This window comes from Balaenoptera acutorostrata, chromosome 4, assembly GCF_949987535.1.
Source record: "Balaenoptera acutorostrata chromosome 4, mBalAcu1.1, whole genome shotgun sequence".
Classification (NCBI taxonomy): domain Eukaryota; kingdom Metazoa; phylum Chordata; class Mammalia; order Artiodactyla; family Balaenopteridae; genus Balaenoptera; species Balaenoptera acutorostrata.
In genome coordinates this window covers 54,307,253-54,325,888 of record NC_080067.1, presented here as the reverse complement: position 1 = coordinate 54,325,888, position 18,636 = coordinate 54,307,253, and the positions used below count along the sequence as shown (strand labels likewise).

General features: G+C 40.6%; 1 protein-coding gene across 1 annotated transcript; it reads right to left on the bottom strand.

Moving 5' to 3' along the window:
- Positions 1 to 851: 851 nt before the first annotated feature.
- Positions 852 to 18,085, bottom strand: SAMD7 (sterile alpha motif domain containing 7). Its single transcript, XM_007197533.2, has 7 exons — positions 18,000 to 18,085; positions 16,637 to 16,761; positions 12,995 to 13,073; positions 11,254 to 11,882; positions 10,125 to 10,246; positions 3,989 to 4,099; positions 852 to 1,046 (listed from the first exon to the last, which is right to left on the bottom strand). Exons 1-7 carry the CDS (start codon positions 18,083 to 18,085, stop codon positions 852 to 854), a joined length of 1,347 nt encoding a protein of 448 aa, XP_007197595.2.
- Between the last annotated feature and the right edge of the window lie 551 nt (positions 18,086 to 18,636).

Genomic DNA, 18,636 nt, shown 5'->3' with positions numbered 1-18,636 from the left:
CTGAAAGCCTGCAATGAGAAAAGGCGGGGCCTTGTGCTCAGCTCCTCTGCTTCTCTATTTCGTACTTCACTTTCTCCTCTTCCTCCTTCTGGCTCCACTGGGTTGCCTCTGTCTCTCTCTGGGCTGGGGGATGGGAAGCCAGTGAAGACAGGTTAGGAGCTCTGTTTTTCAGTGTCAGCTCTTCTGGCTTCTGCACAGATATCCTCGTGGAAACATCCAACTATAGCTTTTTTATTTTTGAAAATCAGAAACAGACCTCTTTAATGAAGGTCATCAAAGGGTACAAACTTCCAGCTGTAAGATAAATAAGTACTAGGGATGCAATGTACCACATGATAAATAGAATGAACACTGCTGTACGTTATATATGAAAGCTGTTAAGTGAGTAAATCCTAAGAGTTCTCATCACAAGGAAAAACTTTGTTTCTTTCATTTTGTATCTATAAGAGATGACGGATATTCACTAAACTTACTGTGATAGCTGTTTCATGATGTATTTAAGTCATATCATTATGTGGTACACCTGAAACTTATGCAGTGCTGTTATGTCAATAGTATCTCAATAAAACTGGAAGGAAAAAATAAATAAATAGACCTCTTTATACATACAAATTAGATGTTTGCAAATTCTATCCTTCATTTAGCATTTGCTTCCAAGGATACGCCTCCAGCCGCTCTGTGATGAGGTCGCTTCGGGAAGCCTGGGCAAGGCCTCCTCCCAGAGAGCTCAGGAGGGTGGGCTTCCTCTCCCTCTGAGCCGCCATCTGGTCCTGGGAAACCCCCGCACACCCTTCAGAATATCCCGGACTTTTCAGAAAACCGATTAAGACTGCTCTTGCTCCGTGAGGGTTTTAATTTCTCATAGTATCTCGCTCAGTTCTTTTAGGAATGATCATATCCTGGGAACAAGGAACGTCCAGTGTATCACTCCAGGAATTAAAATCCAAAAGAGGGTTTGTATCTGTTGGTTGATCGAATGCTTGTTTCGTGTGGGTAGGAAGTGAAAGACTTTTCTTGTAGAATATACTTTCCATATGCTGAGATACCTTAGAAGACAAAATATAGTAATTAAATCTATGAATTCTTTCAATAACTCAGCGTACTCTGCTAAGCCACAGGTGGCAGGGAGGCTGAGGTAATTTCAGGCATGGGACATCTAGAAGGACACAATTCTAGGATGTGGTGGGCTTTTTCTTTTAGAATCATAGTGTTTACATTGTAAAACTGGATATCAAGGTGGTAGGAGCTTACCAGTTCCTGTTCTTGGTTCTGCTGTGGTTCATGTGCACACACAATTATTTCACTCTGAGTTCACTCTAGCTCTTCCTTTCCCAATGGTCCCACAAGGGTTCCCACAGACACCAACACCCAGCCCATCCTTCTCCAGGTGAGGCTGGCTGGAATTCTTTAGAACCTTAGCACACAACTGGCCTTCAGTGGGCTTAGTGCTGAGACATAAATAAGGCTGCGCTGCCTTATGTACTAGTACTAACCAGTGGGCTCCTACACAAACCTGATGCCGAGTGGGACCCAGGAGATTTCTATATTGTTCACATTGTTACAGCTCAAACCCCCAGCTCCCTCCATTCCAATAATATCTTTCTCAAATTCCAGTAACTTTTTCTTCTCCTACTCCTTTCCTTGTGTGCTCAGTCCAGGCCTACCTTCTACGTTTCTGTTCTGGAGGGTAGGTTTCCTTCTTCTTAGCAGTTCTTGCTGTAATGGAATTTTGCCCTTGATTCCCATTTTGGAGATTGAGATTTTGTTATCCACTGAAGGATTCCTGCCTGCTCACCTTCTGGGACTTTCAGATGTTACTCAGAACCTTCCAATTTTCCTGCTTCAATTGGACCCCTGGAAATTCCCAATCCCAAGGACTCTACAACTGTTCTGCTTGGTTGAACATCTGGCATCAGCTGGACCTTCCCCCTCCACCTCCCCCCCACCCCCAGCTTCTGTGGGAGTCCTGTCCTGTTATGCTGGCAGATGGGGCCTGGGATATAATAGCTCAGCTGGGCTGCATGGAAGCACTTATATATATCAGATAGGAGCATAAGAATGCTAACAGCAAGTGAGGAGAAGATTAAGAATGACTTGGGGTTGGCCACATTGTAAGGACAAAGCAGAACAAAAAGTGCAACGGAAGTGATAAACCAAAGCCAAAGAAAATCAGATTTGAGAAAAAACTGCAGTGTTATTGTAAGTATTCCAAGAGGTATAGTATCCTCACTAAAGAAAAATAAATCATTTAAAAGTGAATATTATATTGTACCAATGTTAATTTCTTAGTTTTGACAAATGTGCCCTGTTATGTATTATGTTAACATTAGGAAAAGCTAGGTGAATTCTCTGTACTATCTTGGCAACTTTTCTGTATCTAAAGTTATTCCAAAATAAGTTGAAAAAAAGAACATCAATGGAAATACTGAAGTATTTGCATTAGAAATAAAGAACTTCTTTACCCTGAAAAGTTTAGGAAAAAAAAAGGTTTTTGAAGGACATTCTGAAAACTCAGCTCCTGGTCTAAGCATGTATTGTGAATAAGTAAAGTACTGTATAAATTCTGAAAGAATTAGTTGAGCCTTCTTGGTTTGACTTTTAGGAAACTCACTCTTTCAACAAATAACTATTGACCTATTATGGGTTTTGCATGTTCTAAGGTTATATCTGTCAACAAAATAGATAAAGACCTCTGCTCTAATGGAGCTTACATTCTAGTGGGGGCAGAGGGAAATCAAAAATAAATATAAATATAACAAATAAATAAATTATATCGTGTGATTGAACGTGATGGGTGCTATGGGGAAAAGGAGAAGACCAGAAAAAGGGATAGCAGTAGTCTGTATGGGGGCTGGGCCATGTGCAATGTTAAGTAAGGTGAACCAAGCAAACCTCACTGAGATGGTATGGTGGAGCAAAGATGAAGGAGATGAGGGAGCAAAGCATGAGGATGTTGGGGGAAGAGCATTGCAGGCATAGGGAACAGTGTGAAGGTGGAACCTGTCTAGATGTTCAAACAGCATCCAGAGGTGAGTTGACAAAAGCAGTAACTGGCAGGGAGAGACTTAGAAGATGAGGTCAGGAAGGCAAGGGTGGTGATGGGTGGGGAGGAGTGCAAATAATATAGGACTCTGACTTGGACTTTGAAAGAAATGGGGAGCTACTGCAGACATTTGAGCAGAAGAGTGACATGATGTGTCTCATGTATTAGAAGAATCATTCTTTACTGCTGTGTGAACAGGCTCTGGGTGGGCAAGGGCAGAGCAGGGAGAAGAGTTAGAAGGCTAATGCAGTAATCCAACGAGAGAAGATAGTGCCTTAGACCAGAATGAAGCAGTGGAGGTGGTGATGAGAAGCGGTGCTCTGGAGCTGGCTTGTTCCAGCTCTTGAGACCAATTGTTATATTTTTAGGAAATTTACAAGCTGATTGCTAAAAATGCCATTATTAAAAATTAAATTATATAAAGTTACAATTAGATATATTATATTGCAAACTAAAGTATTAAATGCCCCAAACTTATCACTTAATTATTTTTACCTACTTATTTTACTATAATTGTTTATTATTATCTCTGCTCTTGAGGTTGTTTACACTTGTGCTATCCACATGGTGAAGATAGTCTGAAATGGGGAGCTGCGGTGCATCTCTTCCCAATTCTGTATTCAGTGACGCTGAATGGTGGGAGTATTGACACCACAGAAATTGACAAATGCTACGAATCGGGGTTCATTTTTAAAGACAGCAGGTTGTTAAACACTGGCCAGCACACCACTGCTTTGTGCCTTCCCAACCAAAACTAGGAATGTGTACCAATGCCACGTCCAAAGTTTTCAGGTTCCCTCACTTCTATCATGTCCCCAGCCACAGAGGGAAAAAGCTTAATAAAGAGGTTAAATAGGTATTGTTAATGTTACAACAAGATAAAGGTAACATATTTCTCTTAAGCTTCATACCATTAACACGTTTAGTTATGAAAAATCACCCTACCTGCGATTGGATCTTTAGTGCCGGCCCCAGCTTTAAGCCCATAGTGCTTCGAAGATGCCCCTCTGTGAGTAATGGCAAAGTTTCTCCATCAATTGCATGATCTTTAAACACCTTATTAAACACAAAAGATGTCAGCTTTGTTTAAATGTCTTTTTTTTAAGACCTTGTTTTATATATAGATTTTTAGCTTTGGAGGAAACATTAAGACTGCTTGAGGATGACACAAAGAATCATAACATTTCTTATTTTCAGTTACCCTCTTTTCTGTGCTCCAATAGCATGTTGTTTGTACTCTTTAACAACCCTTGGAGTACACTGTAATTCTCTGTATACAGAATGCAATTCCAACCTGGAATAGTTATTATTTGCGGGCAAGCCCATGTTTTACTCACCAATGTACCTGTAATGCAGTGCCTGGCCCATGACAGAAGATATGCAATAATCCTTGCTGGACAAATCAACGAATGGACAAACAGTATGAGTGAAGGGATGTGGGTAAAAACCATTTCAGGCAAATTTCAGACTCTCACATTTACAGACTCAGTGCCTCTGTCCACTGCCTTAGATGAGAGGTAAAGGGAGAAGAGGAAAACTCAGATGAGAGCTGTCACGCTGGACATATTTGTTCTGATTGTGTAGTGGATGTCACCATGCCTTCCATTCTTCCAGAAACTAGGAAGGCTGCTGGTGGACAAAGTTTCCAGGCAGATAAGGAGATGGGCAGAAAAAACTAGGCTGACTGGTAGTACTGTAACGTTATGGTCTCCAACTTCAAACTGCCTGGCAATCTTACATACATTGATGAGCTTTCTTTTCTTTCTATTTCAAGCTTTCTTCACACTCAACCTTTAGACCCCACAGAATCTCCCCTCATTTTCAGCATATCATGTAACTTCCTAATTAAAACAAACAAACAAACCAGTAGATAAGAACTTCCTCTAATTCTGCCCAAACCAACCTAAAAGCTTACATTTTCTTCCTCTGTACTGATACAGGGGGAGAGTGGTCCCTCACTCTTTAAAGGCACTCTCTCCACATAGGCTAAGTGTCTGCACCCTTCCCACCTCCAGGCCCCACACAATAGATACTCCCCTGTCTGATCGTCAGTCTCTTCTCTTTGGCTGGCTCTTTCCCAGTGGAATTTAAGCAAGTCTCCACCATCATTATACAAGCAATAATGATGAAAACGCAGAAACACTTCCTCACTCCATCTCTATATCCTGCCCCAGGTCTCTCATCCCCTTCACAGCCCAATTTCTCAAGAGTTTTGACGCTCCCTGTTTCCATGTTCTTACTTCCCAGTCATTCCTCAGTCTCAAGGAGTCTGACTTCCACCCTCACAAGTCCATTAAACCTGCTCTCCTCTGGGTCCCTGGTGATTCTATCAAACATGTAGATATTTTTCAGTCCTCTTATTTCTTACACTCCTGGCTGCATTTGACATTGTTGACTACTCCTTCAAGAAAATGCACTTGCCTTGCCTTCCTGAGGCTTCTCCTTCCTGGGTACCCTCTGCCCTCTCTTTTGCTGTCACCTTTGTGACTACTGTTTCTTTGTCCATCCTTATGTGTTCGAGTCCCTTAGGCTTCTGACCCAGGTCCTCTTTGGTCTTCCGGATTCATCTCAGTCTCTTTCTTGGCTTCAGTGAGTGTCTCTGTATACTGAAGGCTCCCTAGTGTATATCTTTAACTTAGAAGCTGAATCGTGCCAATTCTGCCTCTTAGGTAGAATTCTTATCTGTCCACCCCACTGCTTCTACCCTGGATCCAACTCCATTATTGTTCATCCAAGAAGGCTTCCCCACTAGTCTTGCCTCTTTTAACCTATTTTCATAAAAGCAACTTGAGCGACCTTTCTGAAACATAAAGCTAAGCATGCCACTCCTCCTTAAAACCTAGACTGTTTCTGGGATGAAGTCACAATCCTTCAAGTCTCTGTGGCCTGGCCCCTTCTCCCTCTTCAGTCCCCTATCCTGCCATCCTCACCTTGGCCCTGGCCCTCTGGCCACTAAAAATTATTCTCAAATCCCAACCATGTTCAGTTCTCTCTGGCTTCTGGTCCTCACCTGGAAATTCCTCCTTTGCCTCCCTCTCACCTTGTTCCCCCTCAGGTGGTAAACTCCTCACTGTCAGGTCTCACTTTCGATGCCTCTTCCTCTAGGAAACCGTAAGGCCCTCCTATGTGTTCCTACCATGCCCTGTAGCTGCCCTCTCCAGCATGGTCACGCTGATGTGGAATCCCTTACGGTGCCCCTATTCTGGACTACAAGCTCTGTGAGAAGAGGAACCATATTTGTCCCATTTCCACTGTGTGTTCCATGCCTTGGAGGGCATGCCTCAGGACCAGCAGAAAATTAGATTCTTCTTGGGAAACTTCTGTACCAGGAACTTTGTGTTCTAACAGATTTTAGTTATTTACAAACTATATTTATTAAGTAATTATTTCTTTTCCCATTTTAACTGATCAAATTGTAGAATGGCTAATATAAATAACTTAATTTGGGCCAAAGCAGAAAAGTGGACAGTTTGGGTTAGTCTATGTAGCCTTATATTGGGGAAATGTATGATATTTCTTAGGTTGTTTGTTGTTTTGAAATATCTTGAATAACTTAAGCATACCTTCTACCACCTTTGAGAATTCCTAGGGCCCCAGGTACCCTTGGCTGAAAATCATATGGCCCGATATCCTCAATGTAGAGTAATTATAACGGAAAGAGCTAGATTTGTAGTCACACGCACGTTTTTTTAAGCAGTCCTCTAGCCACCTTGAAGTTCAGCTTTACTCAGCTGCAAAATAGAGTTAATATCTCCTTTGCAGAAGTATGGTGTAGATTAAATTTAAAAGACAATCTAAATAATTTACTTAGTACTGTGCCTGGCACACAGTCTGCTGCCAATAAAGAGTAGGCGCTATTACTATGATTTTTTATAAATGAGAGAACCAACATAGAAAAGTTTGAGTTGCCAAAAAGCATAGCTTGCCTGTTAGAGAACTTGTAAAATAATGTATAGTTCATGATTCTGATCCAGAATTTCCCCTGCTTAACCCCACTGCCAATCAGAAAAAGGAGTGCTGATGAAAATAGTTACCTATATTTATGGTAGAAAATTTACCTAATTTCTCTTTCCTTTGTAGGGATTCCAGTGAGCAGTGAAGGGACCATGAGAGAGCATCCAAAGAAGGAGAAATCACAGAGATAAATTTTCACACAAAGGTAGGTTGGCACCCAGGGCCTGAAATGCATGAGGGACTAACCTTCAGTCATGGTGGATGGACCCTGGGCCTGAGGCAAAGATGCAGAACATGCCTCTGTCACTCAGAAGATATCCTCACTTTATTCTCATGAGAGCAGTTTGGGCCAAGTGCATGATATAAATATGCATGTATTTTTAATAATTTCAGTTATTTTTAGAGAGAATACTTTAACTGCTGACTTATTTGAACTAGACATTGACTTTGAACACAAAAAATGTGTTACAGGGTATCCTGGATGTCCCTAAATGGCTGAACCACCCATCCTCTCTTCACATCTATTTAAAAGATTCTGTTTGCAAGGGGCTTTGGGTTTTCACTGCAGTTATTTTTGTTCTTAAAAAAAATTTTCTCGGGCTTCCCAGGTGGCGCAGTGGTTGAGAATCTGCCTGCCAATGCAGGGGACACGGGTTCGAGCCCTGGTCTGGGAGGATCCCGCATGCCGCGGAGCAACTGGGCCCGTGAGCCACAATTGCTGAGCCTGCGCGTCTGGAGCCTGTGCTCCGCAACAAGAGAGGCCGCGATAGTGAGAGGCCCGCGCACCGCGAAGAAGAGTGGCCCCCACTTGCCGCAAATGGAGAAAGCCCTCGCACAGAAACGAAGACCCAACACAGCCATAAATATAAAAATAAATAAATAAATAATAATAATAAAAAAAGATTTCGTTTGCAAGGGGCTTTGGGTTTTCACTGCAGTTATTTTTTCCTGAATTTCCTTTCTCTACCTGCAGAAGGTGGGTGGTTGGAGGCTGCTGCACCTAAGGCAGAGGTGAGGAAGAAGAGGACAGAGAAGGGGACAGGGGGTGTGGCCCTGAGTAGTCCCAGGGGCTGTGAGTAAAAGCGGATGGCACATTGCAGACAAGGGTCCCTGTGAGAGTTGTGCACAAGCAGTGCTGCTTCAGAGCTTGCTGCGCTCAGATGGCCCCCAGCTGCATCCAGGGGCGTTCTCCCCATTTCTGTACAGAACACCGTCATTGAGCACAGCCTGGTCATGCCCAGCAGAGTAGTGACATCCTTGCTGTTGAGGTCACCAGCAATTGCTAGGAGGGGAACTGACTTTAGTGAGGAAACAAGAGCAGGACTTGATCCTAAACACATTTGAGAAACACCTAGAAATAACTGTACCACTTCTTGGGGTAGGGAAGGAAGCACCCACATCCTGTTGGTAAGAGATAATGAGTCAGCAAAGTTTGGGGTCTTCGTGTTTATGTGACTTCTTTATACCCATAAGGGGACATTTGGGATTATAAAGTATGAAATGAATGTAACATTATTTATTACTAGAGTGGTTATTATAAACTATTTTTATGACTGTGAATCACTGACTGATTAAAAATAGTGAGTTCAAACAGATTCAATCCATCAGAAGTCAGTAATCAAATGTTCGTTATACACGGGGTTGCTTCTTTCTGGTTATCAGGATTTGGTAACTTCATTGTACCACTTGAAAAGTGGCGTAGATACATTTAAAAAGTGACTTACTCATGGTTAATGACTAGTGATAAAATAATAAGGTTATACTCATTGAATAGGAAAAAATAGAACAAATTTTTTAGCAGGTATGCAAAAAGACAAAGTAGGTGACGTGAAGAATACAACTTGCCTCATAAGTAACTTGAGATTCTGCTTTCTCTAGAAGCCTCTGAGGTAATGATGAAATTAGAATCTACTGAGTGCCAGGCACTCATTTATGCTTACAACAATCCTTTGAAAATGTATTATACTATTATCCTCATTTTACAGACGAAAAAACTGAGACACCAAGGAGGGAGGCAATTCGTCCTAGGTCACATGTCCAGAAAGTGGAAAAGCCAGGATTTGAACTTGTACTTTCTGGTTTCATAAGCCATACTCTTAATCACTACTCTATATGACTTTTCCATTGGTCCAATAAAAAGAACAAAGGAAGAAAAAGAGAAAGGAAAAGAAAGAAAGAAAGAAAGGAAGGAAGAAAGGAAGGAAGGAAGGAAGGAAGAAATGAAAATTAAAAAATAAATTAACAGCATTACACTGAAGAAAATATCACAAAATGAGATCCGAAAAAAATTATCTCTAACATCAGTTAATTATGATGTAGTTAAATCATAATGTCCTTTTCTTGCTTTCTTTTACTTTAAAATATAAACCAAAGATAGTGATACCAGATTTAGTAGGCACATTGTTGCTTGGAATTGTGTTATTAAATCACTTGAAAAAGTAAACTATATGCATGAAAATGTAGCACTGACATAAACTTCAAAAACTTGGCAACCCACCATTTTTATCTCCAATTTTCCCATATAAGTGAGGCTAGTTTTACTTTTCAACTGTCCTGATAGTTCATTATAATTTAAAAAATAGTATTTATCTACCAGATTAAATTATGTGTGTAGGCATTTTTATATATTGCCCCAGCATAACAATGGAATTCTAAAATAGTCAATTTCCTACTTTTCAGATGTATTTCCTTCTTGTCCTTTTTAGAATAAAGTATATATTTCTGTTATGTATGATGAATAGCCTAAAACTTCTGATACAGAAGTACATGCCTCCAAATGTTTGCTAAATGGATGAGTAGGGAATATAGTAGATATCTCTCATTCTTCTTGGATGTTTGGCTTCTGAACCTCCTAATTTTGGGAGAATTCCATATCTCAGGAGCCTTGATGGGACAGAAACTAAAGCCAGACACTGGCTTTTCCAGCCTCCCCCGAGGCTGGGGTGTGGGCCCATGACCCAAGCTCCACCAATCAGAGGCTTCTGTTCCAGGGGAGCCAATGACATACAAAGGGAGAGATTATTACGAATGCTCTCTGGGGTCAAAATCAAGTTCGACAGAACTCATTATGAAGGAATTATATTTCAAAGTGTCTAACTTCTAAGAAAATACTTAAATGTTGCATTACCTGAGCATAGTCTGAACAACCTGGAAGGCCACTAACGAAGTTGTACACGTCATTCACGGTCCATTTCTGAATATCTTCATCCAAAGATAGATTTTCCTTGATTGTAAGAAGCACATGTGTTCCTTCAAAACAGAAAGAAAATTATTTTGTGGGAAAAGGGAAAGGGGGAAGCTAAGAGTACAGTTTTATGTATCGTTACATTAATTTCCTCATGTTCTATTACCATAGAGCAGTCCCTTTACATAGATCTACAAGTAACCCCCTTCAAAGATAGAGTTACTGAGATGATTTCTAAAAAAGCTTAGCTACCTCCTTTCTTTTCTTCCTCTAAAGGATCTTTAATGACAACCTTATCATAAATAAAAACAAAGTTCCAGCTTCTCTCAGATTCCAATAGAAATACCCTGTGGATTTCATTCTCCAGATTAATACTACCATGTTCTATGATGTTACATGATTCATCACGCTCTCTAAGCCATGTGAGAATTTAGCTACATCTTCATCAAAATGGCAAATTACTATTTTGTCACGGAAGCAGTTGGTATGGTGGGTAGATTACACATACCCAAATCCCTGTGTTTTAAAATATCTTTATCTAAAGAAGTTCCAGTTTTAAAATATTTTTTACCTAAAGAAGTTCTTGAAAACTATTCAGTGTGTCTTTTTGGGGCGGGGGGTAGTGTGTTAATAGTTTTAGGTTAGAGAGTATCATAGCAGTAGTGAGCACTGAAAGAGCTTCTGTTTAATTGTTTATTTTTTCTACACTTAAATACAGGGGAGATTGAATTCATACTTTTAAGCAAGAAGCCCCTCTGTTTTGTGTTGAAGAGATTAGATTAAATTAAAATAAAATTTTAATTAAAAATTCTGGTAGGCTTTCCCATCCTTCCTCATATTTACCTTCCTAGCCTTTGCTGAAAATTCTCTATATAGCAATATATAAACAGAGATACATTGCACTGCTATGGCTGATTGGAACTAATGTAATAAATGTTTCGAGAGGAGCTAATTCTAAGTAGGATTAAGGAAAAGGAGGATAAAAAGAAACACAGTGGTTACAGCTCACTATGTAATAACTTCAGGGACTTGATGACCTGCGGTTCATGAGGATTAGCCCCTGGACACCTACCTGGCAGAGATGGTCGAGGAACTGGAGCGTAAACCCCATTCTTTTCACCACAGGCTGCCAAAACCTGCTCTGAAGCCTTCTCTTTCCCATTGTCCCAGGCCTTTTCTTCCAGGGGAGTGCCACGAGCTCCCCAGGGTTTTCTATGGCTGCGCTCCAGCTCTCCAAAGGTGTGAGCAAGAGCTGTAGATGGCTTTTCTTTGGTTTCACCCAACTTGTGGTTGTTGAGAGTGTCTGTTTCTGGGTCTTTTGCATACTCATTCTCTTCACAGGGAATTGCATGGGTTTGGCCTAGGGACTTTTCTTCTACTCGACTTTTAGAACTCTCAGTGTCACTGTCTAGAACTTTCTGATTCCCTGTACCTCTCCTGAGACGACGACATTTCTGCCCCCAGCTGTCTAGAAAGCGCGGACCAGTTGCCACTAGCATGGGGTTTCCCTGAAGCTTTCTCAGGGCGCTTCTGTGAGCACGCAGGTCACTGGCAGGGAGCACGCTCCTGCCATGGTTGGTGGCTGGGCCAGCTGGGATACTGAAGCCACAGAGGAATGGTATCCCTAGGCCTGCTAGGCCCTTGCAATTAACTTTTGCTGTTCTCCTTTGTTGGTAAATGGCATGCATTTCCATTTCCATCCTAAAAACAAAACAATATATTTTATAAACCCAAGAGAACCATTAGAAATATCATTTTAATGGCCCTCTGCCTTCCCTATTGTAGCACCTCTGCTTTTCTTGTGAGTCCTTATGCTACTTATCTGAAGTCTGTTAGGTGTAAACACGAATCCCCCAGAGAGCCACTGGGAAGGAGAGTTTGGAGTAAGATTAGAGGTGAAGGGTTTGGCTGAATCTCACAATGGAAGTCCAAGGCCAGTCTTTAGAGCGTTGTCTCTAATGGATATGGCAATCTTAGCAGGGATGGGGAGAATGCAGCACAGCGTAGTTTCTTGCCAGAGATTAACCCTCAAAGAAATTAAAGTTTTGGGAAGAAGTTTTTAAACCTTAACAGTACAATTTTAGTGACACTCAAGAAACACAGAAGTCTCAACTGTTAAAATTAATGCCAGTGGTAAGGGTGGGGGAAGGGAGGAGGGGGGAAGACTTGCTGGTGTTTTTGCTTACTTTACTTTGCTTATTGGTCATCACCTGGACCCCTTAATGTTCAGCAATGAAAAAGTTGACTGATGCTTTCTCTTGCCCACAGCAATACCCTAGTCATCATTGCTGTGTGTTTCTTTCTCCTGGTTGTTGAAGGCCACTTTTAGGTTGACATGGGGCTGTCTGGGCTCTAATGGCATAGTTTGAAGTGGGATTGGCAAGCTTGGCTCCTATCTTTGGGCAGAACTGAAGTCATTTAAGACAGAAATGCCAGTATGAATTTCAAAGGAATCACAGCTAGGCATTTTAATTATGAGACATTGACAAGCTACTGTGATCTGTAGACTTAGCTTCACTGTGTAATTTCTAATCTTGTTTTTATCCTTAAACAACCTGTGTACATGTTTGTATATGTTTCTTTTTGTAATATTCCTGGAATACTTTTTGAAAGTAATCAGTGTGTGTGTATATATATATATATATATATATATATATATATATATAATCAGTGAATACATATACACAAATATAACAATATATACAAAAACAATACACAAATACAATAAATGAATATATAGAAAAGTATATATATAACAAATGAATAAACAAACAAGTGAATGAATAGAAAATAAAACAACATTGTTACATTACCTGGCAGTATGCTGCCTTTGAATCATTTCATTCCTTCTAGCCATTGCCTTTATGGATTCGGGTGGCAAAATGTCCCAACCTTAAACAAGAAAACCACCATCCCACCCCACAGACAAATTAACAATATCCACTTGAAAATAATAAAAGAAAATATAATGATTTAAAACAGTATCTGCAAACCACCACCACCTGAGCACAGTGTTGGAAATGGTATCAGTTCATGGCTGTTCAGAATCTCAGAGTCACTTTGGTGATGGCATGATAACACCAGATAATTTTTTTCTTTTTTATGGCTGCGCCTTGTGGCTTGCAGGATCTTATTTCCCTGACCAGGGATTGACCCCAGGGCCCTGGCAGTGAAAGCACCGAGTTCAAACCACTGGACTGCCAGGGAATTCCCCAGATAATTTTTTTCCTTTAAGTATGGGTCTCATGACTGGCAATGTTTCCCTACCATACTTCAAAAGGAAAAAGATGAAATTAACTGTGGATCTCTTGATCGCTTGTTTTTTAAGTAAATATTGATAACTTTTTTTTTTGGAAGAAAAGAATTAGCTGACCTTAAAAAAAAAAGTAACTAAGTGCTTCTTTATGCACTGAAATCCCTGGAAATAAATACAGTGATTTAGGTGGATAAAATATGAAGTTCTCTACGTGGACTTTTGGGTGTAGCTGAGGAAAATACTTTTTACAAAACAATTTCAATGGAGTTGAACAGCAATTACATTCTTGTGTCAACCTTCGAATATGTCTTAAGATAATGACAGCATCGTCAGAATTCAAGGCTCTATTCTTGCCTGGTAACTTCATGCTTATATTGATTTTTTCTTTCTCTGGACTCCTAATGCACTTAGAGTCTATGCTGCTGCTTCTCAAACCATCCCTTGGTGAAGGACTATTTTTTTCTTTTAAAATTTCCAACCCATCATGGACCAATACTTTCAAAAAATACATAAAATGACATTTTAGAAAATTGAAATGAAAGCAAGAACAAGTACAAGCACAATTTAAAATGATTAGATTAATAGACATAAAATTACCCTGTCAAGTTGCTGTGAAATTTTCTAAGCCTTACTCTCTGTTTATGCATTTATTTGTACAAACACTTCTCAGACCAGCATAGGTCTACAGACCACACTATAACAATAACAGATGCACAAATTATACTTATTACACAGAGTTTTGTTCAATGATAGTTTTACATGTGTAAATCTGTTCTCCCCAACAGGTATCATGAAGGCTAGAACTGCTTTTATACTTGCCTTGTACCAAGCTAGCAGAGCTCGTTAAACTCCTATTAATAATAACCTATCTTGAAATACACCATACTATATCTATTTTTATGAGATTCTCTCTCAGTTGTAAAATTCAGAGGTTAGATGACACGACCTCTAAAAATCCTTCTGACTCTAAAGCTCCATGCTTTTATAGTTGAGGGCCTTTGAGATATTCTCCTTGAGACAGCTGGCATGCATAAGACTGCCAACCCATGGGGTAATGCCCAAGGGTGCAGAGAATGTCCATGTGAGAAGACCAGTGTAGAGGGCACAATTCTCATTACCTGGATTTTAGCACCCTATGAAATGTGGACTCATCAAACCTATTTCAAGTTTCTTTCTCTTTCCCAAATAGTTGACATCAAACTTAGTGCTAGTCCTGTTGTAATAATCCACTCCCTACCTAACATCCCAAGTTTTGAAACAGATCCCTGTCTTAATTCCTATTTTGCTAACTTACTTAGTAGCTCAGTTTCTATAGGACTGAGGCCCTACTTTGCCCTTGCTTACTCTCTTACATGTCAGCCTTGAGGTGGGAGACTGACCTCTGTTCCTGGGACAGGTTGTCAGCCTGCCTGTTTGTATCCAACTATTGGCAGTTTCTGGATTCTTCATCACTAAGAAGCTCTTTCTGAGTCAGCAATGCAGCTATTTCACTGGTCTGCTTAATTGCTGCCTGTAACTTCGAGCTATAGATTTACCGGGTTCTTGCTGCCAGCTGGGGCTACCATCCAGGTTCAGCTGATGGGCCTGTCACACTCCAGTGGGCGTGTCTAGTTTCAGACCTGGCCCCTGCTCAATCTCATCGAAGTGGAGCCACATGCACTGTGGCGGACAACATGCCTAAATCCAGGCAGGCCGTTGTCTTCACTGGCCCTGGCACCAATCATATTTCCTTCTGTCTCAGGCTTTTCACTCACATTGTTCATATCTAGTGGGTTGGTCAAAAAGTTCATTTGGGTTTTCCTGTAACATGGAAAACTCGAATGAACTTTTCGGCTAACTCAATATTAAGAGTTGCTGGAATTGGGGAGCAGGGACAAACAGAAACTCACTGAATATAGTTTTGGGGAGATAAGATGCATCAATCTGATCTTCAATATTGTGAGGAAATTATCACCTCTTATTCCCTCTTGAGCCCCTACACTCATGTTTTTACTGACACCACTCTGCTGAAATTGCTCTTTTCGAGATCATCAATGACCTCCACAAAGCTATATCTAATCATATATTCTTGGTCCTCATCTTACTTGATCTTTGAGTGGCATACTTGACACAGTTGCTCACTCTTTCCTTAAAACACTTTCTTCCCTTGGTTTCCAGGCCTCTGGCCTCTCCTGGGTTTCCTCCCACCTCAGTGGTTGCTTTTTCTATATCTCTGTTCATCTTCTGGACCCTGTTGGTATGTCCCAGGGATCATCCTTTTAACTTCTAACCCATCCTTTTAACTCACTCTATGGATGATCTCATCTAGTCTCATATATCCCGATGACTTTCAAAATTATATCTCCAGGTTGTCTCCAGAAGTCCTCCCTGGACTTCAGCTGCCTTCCAGACATCCCCCATTGATTGTCTATTAGGCACCTCAAATGCCTATGATATCTCTCCCACCCCAAGAACTCTTGCTTTCATGGTCTTCCTCAACTCAATGAAGAGCAACTCCATCTTTCCCATTTCTCAGCCAAAATTTTTGATGTCATCCTTAACACCTCTCCTCTTTTTACATCTCATATCTAAACTCTGAGAAAATCTTGTTGTTTCTACCTTCAAAGTATTTACAGAATCCAGCCACTTCTTACTACTCCTACTGTCACCACGCAGGGCCAATCCATCATAATCTTTTGACTATTCTAATAGCCCATTAACTCCCATCAGTTTAACTCCAGAACTTTAATCCTATCAAGTTTGTCCCCAACACAGCAGCCAGAGTGATCCTGGTAAAATGTAAGTCAGACCATGTCATTCCTTTGCTCAAACTCCTCAAAAGCTTTCCCTCTTCCCCAGAATAAAAGGCAGGTCCTCACTATGACCTATCAGGCCATATGTAAGCTGCCCCAGGGCCTTTAACTCTCAGACCTCATCTCCTCATGACCTCATCAGTTCCTGCGTGTAAGATAAGACAGATAGTGATTGCAGATTTTCATGTTATACATCAGTAAATTGATGGTTGGAGGAGTTAAGCGACTTACACTTGGTTACACAGTGGTGGAACCATGATTTAAACCTAGGTAGTAATTGTAGAAACCACAAGTATAATCACCATACAGTTTTGCCTCTAAAATCTGGCAGTAAATTTGATGGCAAGCTTAATGCAGCAATCCAGTTCACAGCGGCTCCACAGACGAGAGCCATCTGTTGCTCATACCTGAGTAGACACGACTGGACAGCACGTTCGGCATATTTGCATTTGGTAGAGCAGAGGATCCAAACTGGGAAGGAACACAAAACTGTCTTGGGTCAGTTGGAGCTACAGTGGGAGGCAATAAATCTCTAGGGAAAAAGATACAAATTAGGTAAAATGAAAATGGAATTGTACAAAATTTCCATTGCATAGGCAGTGAGATTTTTTTTTTTTTTTTTTGCCATATGGGATTCTATCATCTCTTCCCAAAATGAAGTACAAAAGTCCTGCAGTCTCTATTGGCTTAAGTAGAAATATGATGAGAAAGCTTAGGAGGAAGGGCTCTACTAAGGAAGGACTAACTCAGCTGCCAACACAACAGAGAAAGCAGAAAAGGGAAGTTTTAGGGTTGTCAGGGAAAAAAAAAAGATCCAATCAACTCAGTACCAATGTCTGATTTTCCATTCTTGACCACAACATTCTTTTCTCATTTGATAAACATACTGTGGCTTGAGTTTTGCCATCTGGGATCAGTGACTACCTGGGCGGACAATTTATTTCTCCAAACTTCAGTGGTCTCTGGAAGTCCAACTCTATTGTTCATGCTCCATGAACAAGCATAAATACTGAATTTTTCTTTCTCCTCGGAACGTCAGACTATATCAATATATTCAAAAGAAGGGAAGACAGGAAACTGCCAGAGTATGCAACCAAAATACGGATAACTTCACTTTTATTGCAAAGAAAGAATTGCTCTATCACAGGAAATCCAGGATACCCAATTGTTATGGACTGAATTGTATTCCTAACCCCTGCCCCGCCATGTGATTGTCTTTGGAGCTAGGGCCTTTAAGGGGGTAATTAAAGTTAAATGAAGTCATATGGGTGGGGCCCCAGTAGGACTGGTGTTCTTATAAGAAGAGGAAGAGACACCAGAAGTGCTTGCACACAGAGAAAAAAGCATGTGAAGACACAGAGAAAAAGGCAGCCAAGTCTGCAAGCCAAGGAGAGAAGCCTCAGGAGAAACAGAACCTGCCAGTACCTTGATCTAGGACTTTCAGCCTCCAGAGCTGTGAGAAATAAAATTAAGCCACCCAGTCTGTGGTATTTTGCTACCGCAGCCCTAGCAGACTACATCCACGTTTGCACCTATGCAATGCCTGTCACATAGAAAGTGCTCGTTAGCTATTTGCTGAGTGAGGATGTCAAGCAGGCCTCAAAGGGGAAGTGATGAGAAGTTTGCTGAAGATGTGGTCGGCAGATTTACTGCACCACAGTTCCCTGAAATAACATTAGACAATAAAACAACACTGGGGTTAACAGCATTTGAAACCTTCATAATATCCATTTTCTCCTTTGACTGGAATATCGTATTGAAGAGAAATACCTATCCACACTTGGAGGTTCAAATGGTGAGGGAACCAGTGGAATCCTCTGATGCCCTGATGCTGTCAATAAAGGGTTCACGGCCATCACTGGATTTATCATCAATATCTCTCGCCACTGATGGAGTTCTAAAAAAAAACCGGATAGATATGTCAACAAATATCTACTTTTTGTTAACTATTTGAATTCTTCTTGAACACGATAAACACCTTTTGTATTTTCCCAACACTTGGGAAGACTAACTACAGCAAGATTTCAGTTACACAAAAACCCCTCCATTATAAGTACCCAGATACAACTGTAGAACTCCGTGTGCCTTTGGAATTTGTTGGAGAGTCCACAGGTAATACCATACCACACTACAAGCAACACTAATAAAATTAAACCAGTTTTGCAAGATTCCAGAAATACCATCTTCTTTTATTACAACTTATTTTGATGTTTATATTTCCAGAAGTACAAATGCATGTATGCTCCCATATGTTAAATTTTTGGAAAAATATTCCTATTTAGTTGATAAGATTAAAACAGAAAAGAGGAGGAAAATCTTCCCAATGGCCCAAAATACATCTAATTAAAGTGAATACAAAAAAAAAAAAAAAAAAGTGAATACAGGCTAACTGGATGTGTCTAATTAG